The sequence below is a fragment of the Zonotrichia leucophrys genome, chromosome 3 (assembly GCF_028769735.1).
Source record: "Zonotrichia leucophrys gambelii isolate GWCS_2022_RI chromosome 3, RI_Zleu_2.0, whole genome shotgun sequence".
In the NCBI taxonomy this organism is placed as follows: domain Eukaryota; kingdom Metazoa; phylum Chordata; class Aves; order Passeriformes; family Passerellidae; genus Zonotrichia; species Zonotrichia leucophrys.
The window spans coordinates 71,487,205-71,508,136 of record NC_088172.1 but is presented as its reverse complement, the minus strand read 5'-3'; the positions used below and the strand labels follow the sequence as shown (position 1 = coordinate 71,508,136).

Genomic DNA, 20,932 nt, shown 5'->3' with positions numbered 1-20,932 from the left:
CCGCGCCCAGAGCCCCGGGAGGGGGAGGGGAGGTGCAGGGGGAGGCGGAGGCGGCGGCCGCTGTGGGGCCCAGGCTGCTCCTCGCCTCCGCTGCGCCTCTTCCAGCCCCAGGATCTGGGGCTGGGGGGGCGCGGGAGGGAAAGGGGCGGGCCAGCCCCGGCGGTGCCCAATGAGAGAGGCGCGGACGGGCACTCGGGGCGGTGCGGCGGCGGTGATCGCCCAATGGGGGCAGGGCAGAGGGCGCACTTGGAGCGGGGCGAGAGTGAGGCAGGAGGCGAGTCGGGGCTCGGGACGCGAGGGGGACACAGCTAGCCGCCGTCGCGCGCAGCCGCTCGCACGCACGGCGCCGCCGCCGAACCGGGAGCCGCCGGGCGAGGGACGGGCGGGCTGAGGGACGCCGCTTCCCGGAGGGGGCAGCGGGCGGAGCCGCCACCCGGAGGAGAAGTTTGGCTTGAGCCGCCGCCGCCGAGAGAGGAAACTTTCCTCGGGGGGCCGGAGGCGGGGGCGGCGGGAAGGAGCCGCGGCACGCTCGGGTCCGCCGCCCGGCGAGGGGGCTTCCGAGAGGCTCCCCCCGGCCCAGGCCGGGCTGCGGCGGCTGGGATGTACCTGGCAGCGGTCTCGGCGGGGAGGAGACGCCCGGGCGGAGACGGCGGCTGGCACCTGGCGGCCGCGGGGTGGCTGTTCCTGCTGGCCCTGCTGCTGGGCGAGTCGGGGACGCGTGCTCTCGTCTGCTTACCCTGCGACGAATCCAAATGCGAAGAACCGAAGAGCTGCCCCGGCAGCATCGTGCTGGGGATCTGCGGCTGCTGTTTCATGTGCGCTCGGCAGCGCAACGAGAGCTGCGGGGGTGTCTATGGGCTGCACGGAGCTTGCGACCGGGGCTTGCGCTGTGTCATCCGACCGCCGCTCAATGGAGACTCCATCACCGAGTACGAAGTGGGCGTCTGCGAAGGTGAGAGGCGGCGGGACACCCCCATCCCTCCATCCGTGCCCCGGGGTCGGGGCGCCCCATGGGCGGCGGGAAAGGAAGGAGGGCGCACCTAAGAGGTCTTGGGCGCCGGTGCGCCTTCCTTGCCTTCCCTTCCCTTGCAGCCCGCCCGCCTGTCCCATCTGCGAGCCTGTCTTCCAACCTTCCCTGCTTAAAAAACCTCACAGACTCCTACTTAGAAGTTTTGCCCTTAATTTTCTTACCCTAAACTTTAGGGTTCTATTGATTCTCCGTAGCGTAGTGTCACTGGGTTGCTGATAGCGTGTATCAGCTGCTGATGCCCAGCTAAAATTCCATGATAAAGGACTCGGGAAGAGTTTGGCAGATGGAGATCGGCGGAGGTCAGTCGTGCACACATGATGCCTATTCCGGATTCCCTCCTGTGTAAAGAAACAAGGAAGACTGATCATCTGTTGTAAAGTTTTGTTTCCTGTTCCTGTCACTTAATATCTCTCTGCCTGTCCTACTCGGCATATAATGATAAGTATATGCCTTTTTTTTCCCTGCTGGAGCATCATGGGCGGTAAATACCCATGGTAGAACTCCTCTCAAAGTCTCTCCAGCTTGCTACCGTCTTGTGAGGTGATAAAGTGGTATGAAATGCAAAAGGAATTCATCCCCCTTCAGTTTTTTATCTATCAGAATTCTTAAGATTTATTTTTTTTAATGTGTTATAAATTAATGAAAGCCCAGAGACAAATTTTTAGTCTCTCTTTCTCTCGTGCCTCCAATTGCCTTTTCCCCCAAGTTGAGGGAAAACATGGCGCTGTAAAGAGATTACAAATAAGCAGTAGTTTCGGATATGTATAAATGTATATGTGATTCGGAGTGGGAGCTTCGACAATTCTGGAAAAGGAGACGGAGGCGGTCTCCTCTCGGCGGGTAGAGGGCAGTAGAAAGTCCAGAGAGCTGGTGAGGCAGCATCTGTCCAAAAAACTTGCATTTAAAATTATGCACTATTTTAAGAAAGCTAAACCCGGTCATTTTTAGTGGGCAGCTGACTTTTGTCCTGGCGCTCATTATTAGTTTAAAACTCCATTTGCCTCCATAACAAATAAATTGCAAACCACAGCAGAGCAGGGCAGTGTGTCCCGCCTGTGCTACAACCAGTGCTGTCAGCCTCAGGAGCTGACGCTTGGGTAGGATGCGCTTTAGAATAAAAGCTCGATTGCTAAAACAATTTTAAATGGCCCTGAACTATTTTGACGACCTTGGTTGAGACTATGTTGCTGAATATGTACATTGGTGTGGTGTCTTATTTTTAACATGTATTGGAAAAGTTTTTGTAAATAGAAAAGTACAAGTAAAGGTACTTGGGAAACTTACCTGGTTTTGCAGGAGTTCCTCTTGTTGTGTGTTTTTGAGTAAAAGCTGGGCTAAAATAGCTTCCCCCCCTTCTTGATGGTTAAAGGAACTAAGAGCCTACAGTCATTAAAAGCCTTAATGCTCCGATTTCCTTACTGTATCACAGTATGGACATCTCTGGCAGTTTAGGAGTATTTCATTCCTTTGAAGTGATGCAATCTGTACGTTGCTGTAGTTCAGCTCATAACACGTCCCATCTACTGTTGAAAATAGTATGAAGCATTTGTTGGCAAGATTGTGTTTCAATTAGTGTTGTGGTTAGAAACTGGTTCCAGCTGTCCCTATAGGAATAGTCCTAGGGGAGGGGGATAACGATCTATTAACTATAACTAAGGGAGATAACTTTCCTATTTAATTTTCTTATTCTTACTTATCTATTTAATTTTCATTCTCATAAATGAAAAGGAACCAAGCTGAACTGTCAGCCTAATAAATAATCCTGGAATGCCTGTTAGTGAATTGCCAGGAAACTACCTCATTCTGAGGAACAGAGGTAGTGTGTTGTTCTTCATGGTGCATGTTTTGCACGTGAGGTGGCAGCAAGGATAAAAGTGTACTGATTGTGCTGCCTCTGATTGCTAATATGAGATTGAATAGCTCTGGTTTTTTGATTGTGATGACCTAAACAGTCGTTCAGTTTACAGGCACACATGCAACAGGCTAGGCTGGTGATGCCTGATGTGAGTAGTATTAAGTCATGCCTTTATCCATTAACGGAATAAAGGATGCGCTTTTTTTGTTGTCATACACATTGGGAGTGCAAACCCTTTCCTTCCCCAGTACAGGGAGGAGGAAATGGAAGTGTTTTACAGAACTGTGTGAATAGAAATTCATGTTTTTGTGCTCTTTCCTGTCCCTAGTCCTTTCTTTCATTGCAATTTTTTACACTGAAATGACCCCTACTGGCTACAGTTATAAGCATGTTTTTTTGTATCGTTTTTGAAGCTTCAGCCCTGTCTTGTTTCAGACTATCAGCCTATGCTAGGCTGCAGAATACTGAGAGCTGGAATAGCAACAGGTAGAAATACTTGTCTGCTAACTTGTTTCTAGCATTTAACGCACTTGACATAAATGAGTTCTGTAACACCTGACAGAGAAGTCTCTGTGGCATCTGTTCCTGGTAGCTTCTCTTTCTGAAATTACAAACAGACTATTCTTTGTTAAAGCACTGTTTATAAATGAAATCTGTTGCTGATCCTGGGGGTTTTTTTCCTTTATCATTCTAAAAGCTGAAGGAAGTTCTTGTTCATCTCACCACCTCAACAATTCACATATCTAAGTAGTTCTAATGCTCCATTTGTGTTGTTATCCTGAAGTGGGTAAATGCCTTTCCTGAATGTAGTTGAATTCTTAGTAAGTAATAATTCTGAGTAGTAAGTAATAATTCTGAGGTCCAAGTGGTGGTAGCTACACCTCCTAAATGGCATTCTTGAGAGACTTTGCACACATCCAGCCTCTGTTGACTTCACAGCATCCTTTGCAGGGATTTTCTGGATTGGTTCTATGAGGTGTTGAGAGCCTACACCCCCTTTCAAAGACTCTTAAGCTTGAGAAATTTTAAATGCAAAGCAGGAACTGTCCTTACTCTCTACCTTTAAAGGTAGCCATGGGCCCACAACTGAATTAGACTGAAGTTCTCCCAAAACACTTTAGCTTTGGCTTCTGCAGCTGGGAGGGCTCTGGCTTTCCAGGGGATCGGAGAGCCTTGAAAAAGCTCTGCCAAAGAAGTTAGGTTACTTTGTGAAGGCATTTCTTGAGATTACCCTCTTTAGTCTGTTTCCCTGCTTCTCCAGTTTCTGGTGCTGTTAGATGAAGAGGCCTAGATTGCTTTGCTGAGCTCATCCAAGTCTTGACAATAGCAAATAAGGTAACACTGAAAATGACTGGAAATTATTTTTAACTGTGTAACAGAAACATAAGGGTTTTTTTGATACATTTGAAATGCATGCTTAACAAAACTGCTAGTCTGAAGGTGTTCTTAGTTTCTCTTTAGATTATACTTCCTTATGAATTAGCCTCTAAGTAGACATTGAAAGAAGGTATCACTGTGCCACTAGTTTACCAATATTTGTTACATTGTTTGGTTTTGGTTTGTTGGTTTGGTTTTAATTCCGTTTGAGTATGTTTTTTGTTTTAGTTGTTAATTGGGTCCTTTTTTTTTTTTTTTTTTTTGGTGGGGGGTAGTACAGTTATTGCTGTGTTCTTTTTGCTTACTGCCTAGCATATAATTTCTGAACTGAAGTTCCCTTGGGACCAGGAGCACGTTGCTGTTGCAAATTTTAGGCAAGTATTGGGAAGTATGTGTGTTAATCTCCTAGGAGGATGGCAGAAGCTTTCCTTACTGTGGCTAGTCCCAGTCTCATTTACTGAACTGCATCTTCTGGGGAGTTTGGAGCATTACAATCTGTCTGACTCCTTGCTGGGGCAAGTTGGGAGACCTTGGATGTGTCCATTGTCTTCTCCCCACCCATAAGTCTGCCTAGTTTTCGTCCCTGAGGACACAGTGTATGGCATGCAAGTGAAGGTTAGTGAAACTGGAACTGATGAGAAGAGTTTAAACCATGTAAGCCTAGCTTTTTTATTTTCAAAATTTGGAAGAGGAAAGCTGGGCTTGTTTTTTCTTGTTTTGTTCAGGCATTGGTTTACATGTGTGCTAATGCAGTTCTCCCTGCTTTACTGAAGTAAGAACAGCTTGCCTGCAGACTTGATAGTATTTGTTATCACTAGTAACTTGGGTAGCTAGTACCCTTTGGAGAGCCTTGTTTTCAGTGCTGTGCTCTATAATGGGTCAGTGGACACAAAGCCCTCCCCTTGGTGCTCTGTCTCCAGACAGGCTGCTGTACTACATGCTTGGCTTCTTGCTTGTGATGCAGCCCAGACCCCTGAAGACTCAGGCAGTATTTTGCTTTCTGTACAAGTTACTGAAGTTCAAGTAATCTGGAAGTTGCATGTGTGTAACCCAGTTGTTTACATCTGTTTGCACTGGAACAGTGCTGCACAAATATCTTAACTTTTTTTTGATTGGGTTTTTTCTTTGTTATGTAGTGAATGGCTGGGGAAATGTCCAAGTGGTTCTGATGTCCATGTGTGTGCAGAGAACTTCTTTCAGTAACATCAAGTGTTAGAACTGATGATCTAGTTGAGGATTACATCAATATTGGTGTGCCAATGGCTGTTGTTGTGAAAACACTCAAAGTACTTTGTTCAAAGGCTGACAGCAATCCAGACTATCAGGGAGACAAACAGAAAAATATTTATGTTGTCGAAAAAGAAAATTATCAGAAAAATTGCTAAAGTTGTGAAACTGGAATGAGAAGTAGTTCTTTAATGAATATTCAGGTTCTCATATGCTAGTCTTGATCAAATTTAACAATCCCCTTCCCCTACTCCTCCTCCCTGCCACCCCCAAAAACACTGACTAGGAGGATGCTGACTTCTTACACACAGACTGGATAATTTGTAAGCTATTTCTGCTCTGTATTCCATCAATGCTGAAATCTCAACATCAGTAAGAACATGTAACTCTGAGTGTGGTATGGAATTTGAATTGGATCAGGTGCTTATTTGACTTGGAAATGGTTTCCTCTCTGTTTCTGGGCATCATGTTTCAATTTTAGAAATGACTTGTTTCCAGTATTTCAGTAAAAGTTAAATGGAAACATCTAACAGATATGATGCAGGAATTAGTAGGACTTTGCTATTGTGGATCAGCACAGCAATTTTAAAACTGGAAGTCTTGCTGTGGATTACTAAGATTTTTAACTCTAGTAAGAGGAATATTCTCTTTTTATTTATTTTTAGTTTTTAAAACTTTGTATGAGCATCCTTTGCTTATGTGAATTTTTCTACACAGAAATGGATTATTTTACCAGATTCCCTAAAACCATGGTTTTTATAAAGATATTTTTTCCTTTTTTTTTTTTTTAAACTACCTTTGAATTTGCCCCTAGGCATCTTTGCTGGTTTAAGCACCCTCTAGCTAATTCAAAGATTCTTGCATAATTTAACATCTTGCCTGGTACTTAGTCAACCAAAATGTCATTTCACTGACAGGCATATTATGCAATAATTAACCCATTAATATGGTTCAAAAATGCTGTCCTCTTCCCTTCCTTACTTTGTGCCCCCCTTAAGGATTCTTCATCTCAATAAGTTTATAGGACCTTGCAGACAGAACCAAATGTTTCTGTTTTAATGGATTAAATACTTTGTAGAGGTGACCTATTAAGTATCTCTTGTGACTTATAAACTGCTTTTCATTTGAGAATGCATTTAATCCACAGGGAATGTAAACTTGGAAATCACGAACTCAGGGTTTTGCCTGAGACTTTGAGTGACACTGGTTGTGTCTGACTATACTGGAATTTGGAAAATGACTGATACTGACCCAGAAAGCTTATGTGTGTGGAGAAACTTACCAATGTAAACTAACATGGGAAAATAATTTAGCACAGATTAAATTCCACATAAGTGTACAGATTAAAAATAGTCCCTGGGGGGCTCTTGTCTAAACAGACTAGTTTGGCCTTGTTTTGGGGAAATAAGCCCTTCCTAATGTTTTGAGAAGAATGGAAGCAGTTGACACCTTACCCAGAGGCAATATTCAGTCCCCAGCAGCTTTCACTGGATATACTGGGTACCTAACTTGAGAATCTGCATGATCATGACCCTTGTGGCTCATGATCATGCAAGTCCTTTTTAGGACTGAATAAGAAAACAAACTGGGGATAGAGGGATTGTGGACAGGAGGAAAAACAGTGACTGGCTCATAGGCATGCACCAATTCCCATGTTCTTACTCATTTCCTAGACTTTAAGCCTTATATAGCCACTGTTAAGCTTCTGTTGTTGGTTGGTGTTTGTTTGTTTGAATGGACTTAGGTTTGGTTTTTTTGTTTGGGTGTTTTTTTTTTTTTTTTTGTGAAAAATCTAGCAAATGTAATGTTTCTGAATCCAAGAGAGCCCATTCTGTTGGGTCATTTATCCTTGAAATGAATTAAATTTCACTGTTTTGCTACAGGCTGTGTTGTATTCTCCTCAAGATTTTTTCAGAAAGGCTGGATGTGTGTGTGGAGGTATTTTTTCCCCTCACTGATGGGTGGTTGATAAAAAGCTGGGGTCATGCTGATAATGGTGTTACATGCACTGATGTAACCTGTGCTGCTTTCACAATAGAAATGCCGAACTTGATATCTATCTCTAAGTTAGGAAATGAAAAGAAGCCCTGAGGGTAATTCTAAATCCAGGCTTGAGTTTTCCCTTCAGTCTTCTGTGACTAAGAGATGGGATGGAATTCCTCTGAAACATGTTGTAATGATGGTGTTCAGTGGTGCTGCATTAATGACTGGGGGGGAAAGTGGCAAAATATTTAGGATATCAGATTTCTTACAACAGGGTGAACTGTTCTTGGTATAGGTTGCTTTACTCACGGCCCTGTTCCAGAATTTGTCTTTGACAAAACTTTTCCTACTCCTGTCAGCTTTGCCTGTGCCTAGCAAAGTTGCCAGCCAGCTACTTGTTTGCAGTGAAGCTGATGTGTGCTGCTGTACATGCAGGCCTCTGAAGCATGTGGGTGCAGAGTGCAGCTTGGAAAAAAAAAATTGGAATTTTAGACTGCTTTGGAAAATGGTTATGAGGCTTTGGCCCTTTTCTGAGACTTTAGCAATTATTTTTGCAATGAGTTTTCTAGAGCTAGAGGAAAAATCTGCTATGACAGCTGAAACACCGCTGTCCATGCTCGTTCTAATCAGGGGAGTACTGGCAGAGGCTTTTTCTGACCAATTAAATCCTGGGACACAGTGCAGTATTTTCAGTTAGCTTTTTATGAACAGGACATGTTTCTGGTCATCAGTTTAAGATAATTTGCTTATAAGTATTATTTTCAGGTGTATAAATGCAGAACTCATTTATTATTTCAGACCATATTTGGGGAAGAAGGCTTTTGGAAGTATATTTTATTTTTGCTATGGGGAACTCTGAGTGAAAGTCATAAAAAAACAAAAGGCAAAACACATTCCTCCCCATTCTTCCTTCCTTCCATTCCCCCTTCCTCGCCCCCCCACACAAATAGAAATGTGGAAGTGGGGTACCTGGAGAAGCACAATATCCCAGACAGTGTGGGGGAAACTTCAAAACTTGCAGTAGTTGTCCATGTCACATGCTTCACTTAACATTTCCACTTATCTCCTTGCCTTCCTCAAGACTTCTGTAGAGTTTCTGATAATTCACTGGAAAGTGGATCTGTTGAAATACTTTCTGCATTCCTTAGTATGAAATAACTGTCTTCAGACACAAGAAGAGCTGCTGCAATGGAAATCTTTCTCACTACATTTGGGATTTGATCACCTGAGATACATGCTGAGATAAAGCAGGCAGTCAGGTTGGAGACAAGCATTACGTGCATGTGTTCCTGAGCTATGTAAATGTTGTGGTACAGTTCTGCTTTCTAGCTTTGGCTAGAAACTTTCTCAGGAAACTGCAAAACCCTTTTGTATTGCTGTACATTCCACATGAAGATTTGATCTTGGAAAATGAACCATTCCAAGATGTGGGAAAAAATGCTTTCTCACAAAGCTCTCAGCTGTGTCTTGCCATAAAAGATTCTGCCGGCTCTAGTCCCTGATTCATGACTTCAGTGGAGGAATAAGTTGCAAGAGAGGAAAGGATTGAAGCCAGTGTATGATCTCAAACTCACTTCAAGGCTAATCTTTCCTTTGCTGCTTTTCAAGGTCTGGGACTGGGTTTCAAGCATTCTTTAGTGGTAATTAGTCATTTCTATTGTTCAGCTCCTCCAAAACATGAATTTCCTTTCCATCATTCTTTTTTCCTGTTCAAAGAGAAGCGAGAGTCTACTGGCAAGAAGCATTTCCTTTTTTTATTTTAGCAAGTTAGAATCTTTTCAGAGTCTCATACCATCTTAATGAATACCACTGATTGGAAAATGCTCTTCTGTACAGCAGTGTGCTGGAGTGGTGGTGCTCAGACCTTGGGGGGAGTTTCATGGAGGAGTTTCTGAAAGGCTCCCCCCTCTGCCTCCCACTTCCCCGAGGGCAGTACCAGTCTTAATAAGGATTGCTTCTCTCTTGTCTTCAAATGCAGATTTAAAAGGTTGCTAGAGTCTGTAACATGTGGCTTGGACAGTTTCACTTCCAGTCATCAATGTATTTTATGGTATCTTTTCAGCATCCTAAGAGCTACCTGGGATGCTCAAAAAAAAGGTGGAAGTAGCAGAGCAACATGCTGCAGTTAAATGTAAATTATGGGAGTTGACTCAATCCACTCCAGATAAATTACAGTTCAAAGGGTAGGGTGGTAAACGTGAGATTATTATGGGCCAAATGCTTCTGCATTTGTTTTCTACAGTGGTACTTCAGTGATCATTTCAGTGTGTTTCTTGCTGTTTTGAGAGGATGCATTATGTAAACTGTGAAGGTGAACAGTATAGCATTCTCCAAACTATAGCTGATAGTCATTAAATGGCCAGAAAGAAGGAGAGGGGTTGGGGCACGAAACACAAGTTTCTGTGGCAGGCAGAAGGAATTGAGAATTTGAAGGAATGGAGAGCAAAACTTAAAGCAATGGAGAAGCAGGCTCTGAAAAGGTCTTTTCTTATACTTTTAGTTTGCACCTGTTTTGAGATGATCCTTTGGGTAGTAATAAATAACAAATGTAACCATAGTGAGGTAGTGTGTGCCTTGAAAGTAAGGCTTAAAGTTAGTTTCTCAGCAGCATGCTTTGCTAAAAACACAGGCAGCTCTTCAGGCAAATAGGATGAATGCTTCAGTTGTGACCACTATGCCTTGCATGGTGCTGTGTTGTGAGTGCTGGTATGTAGGATATAGTATGGAAGAAGTGATGGAATGCTGCTTACCAGAGACATATTTCTCAGACTGTTTCCCAGACTAGACCTGTTTAAGGATCTCTTGTTCAACTTCTTAATGCCTTAATCCTCTTCCCTTCTTTAGGTGCGTGCTATGACAGGACTTGGGAATTCAGCAACCCAGAGCAGTATGTGCATTTTTAGCAAGCTGAAACATTTGCTTTGCATAAAGCAAGTGATTATATGAATGATAGAAGAGAAAAGGAAAAAAATTTGGGATTAATGTGAAGTCTCCCTTCCTGTGGCTTCCTTTTGGTATGAAAGCACAGTTGGACGAATTTAAAAGGTACTATGTCCAAGACTTAACTTTGATCTGAGTAAATGCAGAACTACTTTATTATCTGAAACTTTATTATCTGGAACTTGCCTGAATGAGTTGGAAAGAGTGGGGAATTGCATGTAGATAGAAATTATTTGAAAGAGAAATGACTTTGAAGCTGTAGTTATGAGCCTGCTGGGAGCATTTGAACTCCTTGAGGCTTGTGTGCAAAATGTACTTGAGTGACTGTATAACAAGACTCCAGTGACAACTCAGGATGGCTAAAAAGTGCAGCCCTTTGATTTTTTGCCCTTACCTGATCATGCCAGCACAATGAGGTGGTGAAAATCTCAGCTAAATAAAGATCAGTTTGGATGAAAACTAATAGTTTACTTGGGCTTTTTTTCCAGTTGCATTGCTTCTAAAAACTCTGGAGTGTTAAGTACACACTTGATTTTTGTGTTTTTAGGTGTCCTAGAAGTAGCTGGGGGTAGGATGTACGTAGCAAGGTTTGAGGCATAGATTCTTATATTTGGGGGTTTTGGCCCTGCTTGCAGAGAAATAATGCTTTCACAAATTAGTACATTTCAGTTTTTGTTCACATCATCGAGATTTGAGTGGTTGGCATTAAAAATCAGTCTTCTGGAAAGGAAGCCATAGAGGTCAAGCAGAGCGTGCAGGAAAAGGTATACAGCCTGGAATACTTTGTGAACTGTCTCAGGTCCCAAATCACTGGTGTGTACAAGTTGTATTTTTAGAATAGTCTCCAGGACATGATGATCTTTTTGAATAATGAGGCTAGGTTATATGTTTTGCACAAGATATCATTCCCTTATCAGTTAAAATATTGCTGACCTCTAAAGGTGTGAGCATGCCGTACTGGACCACTGTTTATTTGCATCAAGGAGAGCACTAGATGTCTTTGCATCAAGTATCCAAAGCTTGGAATTGAAGTGATAGGCTAGGTTCATCCCTTTAGCTCATGTGAATACTTTCATGTGGTTGTACCTTCCATTCCAAAGAATTTTGTTCTGCCTATATTTATGTGACTTCTGAGAGTTTATTCTAAGTGGTAAACAATTATTCATCTAACAGGACTTTGAAATTCTGTTCATAAAAGGACTAAATCAGCTAGGAAAAGGAGTCAGTCTTGTCTGCATGAAAAATTATGGTAGACTTGGCACTGATTTACTGAACCTAAATAAGCTCTTGCTACATGTTTGCTACTTCATTGATGGAAATCTTGTTTCTAAATAAAGTTGTGTGAAAAGCAGGCTGGTAGAAGATGTACGGGCTAAGACTGAATTTGCATTCTTCCTGTCTGAATGTTACTCTTTTCTATTATCACCCAGTAATGAAAAATAAATACCTTGTTTGAAGATTCAACATGTTAGAAGTATAGCCTGAACAAGTATTACTGAGGGATTTCTCTTCTCATTAAGACTTTAATGTCTACTGAGCTAATTTTTGAGGTGTGTGGCAGTGGAGACTTCAGGTGCACCTACTACTGGGCCATGTGCTTCCTGTGTACCACCTTTTCTGAAAACTTGAGGGCTGGCAGATGTGGTAGCAAGCAGTAACCTGTCCTGGACATCAGTGTGTGCAGTGCCACACTGTGCAGTGCGCGTGCATTGAGGCATTTGCCACTGGCAGCGCATGAGTCTGCTCTCTGTGCCAGCTGGGTCCCACCTTACATGGGGTGGGCAGCTCTCATGTGACAGGATCCTGCTGATGTGTCTGCCTGGAGAAGATCTAGTGCTGAAATACCACAAGGCAAAGCAGCAGAAATGCTCTAAAGTGGTTTGCTAGCAAAGCAGCAGAGCGCTGCCATCTGTGTGTCCTTGCAGCCTGCACTGCGCTGGCCTGGGGGTGCAGGGCTGAGAGCGCACGCGCTGCCTCTGGGCTCCTCTCCTGCACCCAGGAGTGCCGAAGGAATGCTCTTGTCACAAACAGGGAGCACCACAAACTCGTTAAGGCTGTAGGGCTGCTGTGGATGAAGCAGTGGTCCTTGCTGTTACAGTTTCAAACATCAAGTCTTGGACCATAGGTGTAGCTTTTGTTCTTGTCCTTACATGGATTAATGCTGTGACTTGTAAAATACAAATTGTCCTGGCTGTATTCCGGCTTCTCAAAAACAGGATGTATTATTGTTCTCCATATTCTCAGGGTTTTTTGTTGGTTTTTTTTTTTTTTTGCCTTCTGTGTGCATGGCCTCATCACAATGAGAGTGTCCCAAGCATTACAGGAGAGGCATCTTCCTTTGAAAGAATTTTAATCGTTTCTCTTCAGGAACTTCTGTGCTTCCTTTGACTTTCATTGATACAGCTGCTGTATTGGATGATAGGTTAACCTAAGAAAAAGATTACTTCCTGGGGTTACTGACTACTCTTCCCTTGCTATTTTTATGGAGAAGAGCCATGAGGTTCCCATGGAAATTCCCATCTTCAAATCTAAAATGGACTTTGTTGTTTATCAGTGTTTTTGTCAGCAGGGTACTTTGCCAGCTCATAATAGAAGGCAAGGATTTTGTTGTACAGGGAGAAATATACTGGTGAGAATCTGATGTGGCACTTCCTGTAGATCATGTACAGTACTGAACTAGTAAACAGCTCTTTCTAAATACTTTTTTTTCCTCCCAAAACAGGAAAAACTTCAGGTTAGCGGATATTCTGCATATTTCTGTGAGTGGAAAGAATTTACTTGCCAACCTCAGCATGTGTGTGCATATACTGTTTGCTGGTAGTTTTTAGGCTTCTGTTGAGCATCAGACTACTGAATGACAGTTTTGTATTGGCTGTGGCCTCTCATACTGGATATGGAGAACAGCCTCTGATAACCCCAACAACAAGAGGAAACCCACCATGCATAACTGGAAGATATTTTAACTTTTTTGAAGTGCTTTTTGGCAGGATCTGTATTGGAAACTTGCTTGTTGATAGTAAATGAAATTGGAATGAGCTATTTAGAATGTACAATGTGAGTGCTGCTGTTGAATGTAAGGATATAAAGATTAAAAATATCTATTTTTTCCTTTTGTCATTAGTAGAAATCAGTGGACTCTGTGCAACTGTTTTGTAGCACCTAATTTTTCCAAGCTTGTCTGTCTATAAAACACCTGGCATTCTGTAGCAAAGAATACCTAATGTCTAGTTTAGTTTCTTCAGTCTTGCTTAAATAAGTATGTGACAGGACAAGGGGGAATGGTTTAAAACTGAAAGAGAATAGGCTTAGATTTGATTTTAGGAAGAAATTCTGTACTGTGGGGGTGGTGATGCACTGGAACAGGTTGCCCAGAGAAGTTGTGGATGCCCTGGAAGTGTTCAAGGCCAGACTGAATGGAGTTTTGACCACTGAGGTCTAAGTGGAAGGTGTCCCTATCCATGCAGGGTGGTTGGAACTGGATGGTTTTGAAGGTCTCTTCAAAACCACGTTCTATTTTTCTATCTTGATTAATCTTTTGACTCATTGGGATGTTGCTATATGTGTACTTGACCTAAGAAAACTGAGATATTGTAGGACTGGTAATCTTTTGGAATTCTGTATTGACTGGATTTGTATTTCTTTCTGGAGGAAAAAAAAAAATCTTGTTGCATGTGGCCTCCCGAAAGGAAGATGGGCAGTTGTGCCTGATCAATTCTCCAGGAATATATATGATAATTGAGGACTGCTGGAAAACTCAATTTTGGTAATATAATGGAATCAGAGGTCTGGCATCTTGCAGCTTTTCTGTAATAAAAAGTTATCTCCATGGAGTGAATTCTGTGTTATGCATTTTTTAATCATCTTTTAAAATGCTCACTTTCTGACTCAATTTTGACTTCTGTAACAGCTGCAGATTCTGTACAATGCTCTCACTTCCATTATATTTATAACTTCAGCTATGTGCAAAAGTTATTTCTGTTAGAATAGCACTCATTTGTACTACAGCTATGCTTGTTCCTGAGATGACATAGTTTTTCATACAGATGGAAGTAAACAATGCCAGTAGCTTTAGTAACATGGGCAGTAGAACAGCTGTGAGATATGGTGTTTGGGGTATTTGGCAAATCCCACTTTTGGATTAGTCTGTTATTTTTTTAAATCTGTTATCTTCTGTTTAGCACTGTGTTGAACTTGAAGTGAATCCCACCCAACTCCAAAGCAGCTGAAAATTACCTACTGCAGCTGAAATCCAATATGAGCAAGTTTGTTTCTTTCTTTCTTTTAGATGAAAACTGGGATGATGATCAGCTTCTTGGATTTGAACCGTGCAATGAAAACCTTATAACAGGTTGTAACATAATCAACGGGAAGTGCGAGTGTGACACCATTCGGACCTGTAATAATCCATTTGAGTTTCCAAGCCGGGATACTTGTCTGTCAGCCTTGAAAAGGATTGAAGGTAAGCCCCTGTTTTCAGTATTTCAGAGTTAGTAACTTTTTCTGTGCAGTGGGTTAAAAACTAGAGTGTAATGTGTGTTTAAGGATGACTTGTGTAGTTTCAGATCCCTCTGGTCTTCTACATGTCAAAAAACAGGTCTGTGTTTTAGAGGAAGATAGTACTTCATAAGCTTATTATTCTAAATGCTTAAATTTAAGATGGGGAAAAAACATGCTTTGTCTGCTATGATGTTTGCAGATTTTAAGGCTAAACAGTTCTGTTTGTAGTTTGTGGTAGCTACATTTGCTTACCTTCACTTGCAAAGCCGTGTGGAATACCCTTTAGATGTGTTGATGTGACTGAATCATGAATAAACACATTAAACACAAACATGGATTGTAAGAGTAAAGGCATAGTACAGGAGTAGTTACTGATTATACTTATATGTTTTATTATGTGAATGTGTGAATTGCTATTTTCTTTAAGTTTACATAATGTTACATCACCTTACTGTTCGAATTTTACAGTTCCTATGTTCCTCTGATTGGATTTGTATTAGGCCCCATATGTTTATGCTTGTGCATACATCCCTATTTGTTTTGCTTTTTTCCTTTTTGTTGTTTATGGTCAAACTGGAAATGAGTTGGCTCAAATATATTCAGCTGGAATTAAATTTACAGGGTGTATTTCTGGATTGTTCTGAACAGCAATTAAATGAGTGATCTTGAACCATTTTTTATGATGCTGTAATTGCTGTTTATTCTCGAAAGTGTTCAAGAACATGCAGAAGTTGATTAGTGGTGCAGACCTGCTTAATTAGACTACTTTGGAAGAAGTTAATGTATTTTAAGGCTACTGACCATATTTAAGTTAGGGGGATCTTATACTTAAGGAACTGTGATGTGATGTCATCTGTTGTACTTCATTTGTGTTAAGAAAATTGGTTTTGTGCTACATACTTTAGATAAGGAGATGTTGTGAGAAACTGAAGAAATATACTCAGGATTGTTGGTCGTGGTGTTGCTTACTAAAGGCATACAAGTGCTTAGTCTGGGATTTTTGTGGGTTTTTTTCCTTATGTAACTCTAGGAAGAGCAGAGGCAGAACCTTTGGTCTGTTGGTGTGATCGTGGGCAATAGCATGTATGGATTCTTCAGTCTTACCCTTCTCTTCACTTGTGAATGTGTAACTAAGTCTGTAGTATTTCAGCAGGACTCTGCTGGCATGGCAGCTCATCGTGTACTCGCTGTGAAAATCTGTTGTGGGTTGGGATTGTCTTTTTGTACTTTGCAGCCTTAGAAGAAATGGACCTAGCTTGTGGAATGGCACAGCTGAAGCAGGTTGATTCTGAGTCACTTGCTTTCAGCCATCTTTTTTCAGCTAAATTTTCATTTAAAAAAACCAGCATTTCATAAGTACACGAGGTAACAATATTCTACACGTAAACTGACTGGTAGCTGTGGTGCAGTTATTTTTTTCAGAGGTGTAATTTTCTTCTTTTTCCCCTCTGTTTTATTTCTTGGTGGAGTTGGGAAGGTGTTCTTCCAAAGCCTCAGACTGTGGGGCACCAGTAGAAGTGTTTAGGGCCTGTTGACTTTTTAATTTTTCACAGTTGGAAAGGATGGCTGATGCAAGTGTTGAAGCAACAGCGGTACCTTTAAATAACAGAAGTCTGGCAGTTACAACTTGAGTGTTAAAACAGTCCAGCTTTTACTCCTAAGAATGTGAATTTGCATTTGCATCCTCAGACTATCAAACTGTACCACTGAGGGATGTTGGAAGGTAAATCCCTTTGTATTTCCTAATAGACAGGCAGAAGTCATAATGTCATTTTGATTTCTGCATTTTACAGATATTGTCTGTGAAATTTTCCTACTGGATTTTACCCTGTAAATGTTTATTCCCTCTTTCTCTGGCTAGGATTGGTAATTGAATGCTAACTGCTAATGGAGGTTGTTTCTTTAAACGCATTAGTTCTTGTTTTGGTAATTAAAACCGAAGTAATGCTTCATCCTGTACCTAAGCTAACGGAAAAGAAGAATAACTTTTTTCCACTGGTGCTTGCCACGTCCCTGTTTGCTAAGCAAGCCAAGTCTCTTAGGTAAAATGGAATAGACACTTTGGTGTGTCTGAGCCAGTATTTGCTGCTTGACTATTTCAGGTTTTCAGATTTTAATAGTCTGAAAATAGAATTCAGCCACTAGGAAAGTCCACCTGAAACATGGCTTAGGTAGCACACAAACCAGAGGGGTCTATGAGCATGTTAAAATAGAGAAATCTTTCAGTTTTTATAAGGCAAGCTAAACCTAAAGTGTAGTGTCATGTAAAAAGGGATGATTCATAAGATCTGTTAAATATGTCAAATTAAGATTTTCCTGAAATCCAAAGTACTGATGTGTACTTCACTCTTTTGGCTTGTCTGTTAAAGATAATAGCAGGAAGATTTGAAACTAGTAATTTAAACCTTTAAATACTCTAATAGAATCTGTTGCCATGGAAAGTGGGACTAAGGGAGGGTAGTCTAACTTCTATCTCCTCACCACACTTTACATGGATAATTAAATACACAGTGTGATTAAAAAGACAAGTTGAATACCTGAGTGATGGATACACCATAATAAGAGTTTCTGAAGAAAACTGCCCAGCTTGCTGCAAGCCCGCAGATAAGGGATCTGTTGCATAGATACAACCTGACAAGTAACAAACAGTGGACTTAAATCCGGAATCCCGTTTCCATATGGGAATGTGCTAAGGGATTGAGGCTTTTGCATGTACTTCATTTTCTTGTGCCTTTTTCTGCTAGTCCCTTCCCTTTCAAGAGCCTTTTCAGTCATCTTCCTTCTTTATCTAGTTTGTCTTATACTTCAGCTTTTCAGCTTGTGTGTGGTCTTCCCCTCCAGGCTTGATGTCAATTCTAGCTTTCTTACTCTGCTAACCCAAAGTTTTCTCATGTTAGCTTTGTGTAGGATTTTTCTTTTCCTATTGGCTTGGGTTCTGCCTGCCTCCCTGGGCTCCTCATATTTCATTCCAGCTTTACCTCTCTCTATCCCTTTCTTTTCCTACCTATTTAATTCTGTTTGTATCCCAGTTCACTTAAAACAACTTCTGTCCCTCCTTCCCAAAATGAGGTCACCTGGGCTCTAATGTCACGTTGTTCAGATGTCATTGACAGGCCCTGAAGTCATGTTCTTTATTTTGTCTCCCTGAGAGTTGCCCTACCCTGTACTGGGAAAGCCTCTAATGAGAAGAAATTAATCTCTACTCAATTGTTCTTCCCAATGTCTACTGGGAAGAAAGTATGGCAAGGGTAAAGTGCAGTCTCAAGTAATGCAAGTACTCAAGGCAGTCGTCTCCATCCCTTGCCCTTGTTTTCCTGGAAAACGGTAGGATTAGATACATTTGAAAGGATTGGTTTGGTCACAGAACTTGGTAGCCAAATTCTGTCTAATTTTCATGTAGAAATGCTAGAAATGTTTAAAGAGTTCTTACTTTCATAGATTATATAGCATAAAGCACATTTATGCTTAGAGGCCTCCCAACTCCATCACCAGGCTTGAAGTGCCTGTTTCTCCACATGGACTATCAGTGATTTTTCATAGAGAAGGTTTGTATAGAGGTCATGAACCATCCTACTATGAGGAAATGCACACATTTGGACCTAGAAAGAAACTGTCTGGAAAAGCTATTGCATGGCTGGTAATAATAATAGATTACTGTGTCAGGGTGTTTGGATTTGGTTTCATTTTTGTTATTGTTGTTTAAAATGCTTTTGGTTATTGTCCTGATGAGTGCCTGTTCTGATATGGTTCAGGAAATCCTGTGTTCTTGAGCTTGGAAAGATTGTTTCTATTCAGGAGCCTGCTAATGATGACAGCTTGGTTGAACCTGGACTGCTGGAGTGGACTGTGAAAAATATGGCCAGGGTGGAAAGTAGCAAGATGCCTTCTGTCTGAGTCGCAGTTAATGGACAGGAGACTTAATAAACTGTATCTGTGCATTCTTGCAGTCAAAATTTGCAAAGAATTAGCTGCAGCCAGCACAAAAGATTCAGTTCTTCAGACTTGGTGTGAGATGCTGGAGATGGGGGATGAGGAATTAAGAGAAATCAAGATAAATTTGTAGGGCAGTAAGAGGAAGTAGCATGGCAAACTTGTAATGTAGTGCCTGTTCAGTTAGCTGAAAATCTAGGTTCAATGGCTGTATGCCAGTTCTGGGGTCTTCTGCTTTCTCTCCCTCTCTGCCTGACTGACACCAGTTCAGATAGCCCTATAGAGCTTTAAATGACAGGAACCTAAGGATGCTCTTGAGCCTGCTCCTCCTCTACTAGAGCGGGCCTGAATCTGTGCACTTATGAGCTGCTGCTTCAGAGGCATCATCAGGCTCACTTCTTAATAGAAGTTCCCTGCTGGAATAGCCATCTCCTCTTTCCTCTGGGAAGTAGGGAGAGAGCTGGGGGTCAGTGCATCCAGTCTTTCACTAGGTGGGCTGTACATTAGGCTGTGTTTTTTTCAACTCATTAATAAAAACTTCAATCTGCAGGCTCTTTCAAAGAGTTTGCTTTGATGATACCACGTTGTGATGTGACACAGAAAAACATGTTTTCCAGAGTGAGCATAAGTGCTATCAGTCACAGCAATGATAGTAGTTTTGCCTCATAGCTTCAGTGTACACTTGAGCTGTAAGAAGAGAAACCAGTCAACTTCATCATTTCTACTGTATCCAAACCATAAGCAGTTTCCATGTCGACAATAAACTCAGGCTTTATTCAGAACAAATGTGAAGGATAAAATTTGTGCCTTTCATAGTGGAAGATGTGATTAATGCTTTAGGTTAATGAACTTCTTTCACTTCTATCTCTGTCCCATGTAAAATGTGCTGCTGATACTAAATTATTGAAACTGCTGTTTCAATAATTTAGTTTAAGTAACAGTTTTAGAATTGTTATTTAAATAACAGTTTAAGAATTGTTTCTTGGTTACCTGGCTTGCACCTTTCCAAGCTATTCACTGCTGTCCTTCATAGGTGAAAGGCAAATGCCTTTTAAGTTGCTGGTGTCTATTAAGCTGGCTTATTGCAACACACTCCTTGCATTCCATTATTTTTTACATGTAACTGAATAACTTTATCCTGACAAATGTTGAAATACCTGTTAGACCAGTCCTGGAATAACAAATATGAGAAGGTAATTTTATTCTGAATGCTTGTTTGGTTGTTGTTAAGTTTGATTTTGTGTAAAACTTCACCTGTGTGGTCTTAATGGCTTTACTGAAAAAATAGAAGGGAATAGATCCAGCTTTATGCTGTATTATCAAGCAAAGAGTAGAGCGAAATACTTTCAGATGTGCTTAATCTGATATATTTTCCACTCCCCTTGCAAAACAATTAACGTATGTTTTTGCTCAAATAACTGAACTTTGGAGGTTGGCATGTATTTGCAGTAAGGAATGCGGTTGTGGCAGAGATCCAGATTTTATCCTTGAACATGCTTGTGAGAGCCAAGTAGGTGCATTTGAAGGCAAAATTTCACATGAACACAGAGAAAACCAGCAGTGTAGCTTTTGGGCTTTTTTACTGAATGCATAGAGATAGAAGGGAAAAACACATTTGATATGGAAATAATACTAATACAAATACTAATACAAACTTCAATATACAAAGCAATTTTCCAGAACAAAAAAGGAAGAGATCTTGATCATTAACTCAATAAGAGGGTTCTGTGACACATCTGGCAGTGCAGTTGCTTTCACAGCATGACAGTGCAGCCTCACATTTGCAGGACTTGTCACTTTTTCCTGACTCTAGTTCCTCAGAGAACTGTTCCCTGATCAAGGAAGTATGATCTTTTTAGCCAATATATTGACTATTTTGGCATGTCCTGTATTTAAGGCAAGGTATCACACAGACAAAATCTATGCCATGAGATTTCAAGCTAACCAGAGGAAAATCTTGTACAAGTTTCAGAAAGATATCAAAAGGGAAACCTGACTTTCATATTTCTGTATGATGTGGCTGGATACCTAATTTTAGGCTTAATTAGATTATGAATAATGCAGTTTGTATTAACAGGGAAGAAGCTGCATTG

General features: G+C 41.4%; 1 protein-coding gene across 1 annotated transcript in view; it reads left to right on the top strand.

Annotated features, from left to right (window-relative positions):
* The first annotated feature begins 248 nt into the window (after positions 1 to 248).
* Positions 249 to 20,932, top strand: part of CRIM1 (cysteine rich transmembrane BMP regulator 1) — a 175,377-nt gene continuing 154,693 nt past the window's right edge. Inside the window, exons 1-2 of the mRNA XM_064708779.1 lie at positions 249 to 952; positions 14,698 to 14,871. Of these exons, the coding sequence (XP_064564849.1) occupies positions 601 to 952; positions 14,698 to 14,871 (526 nt within the window). The 5' untranslated portion in view covers positions 249 to 600. The remainder of the gene's footprint in view (positions 953 to 14,697; positions 14,872 to 20,932) is intronic.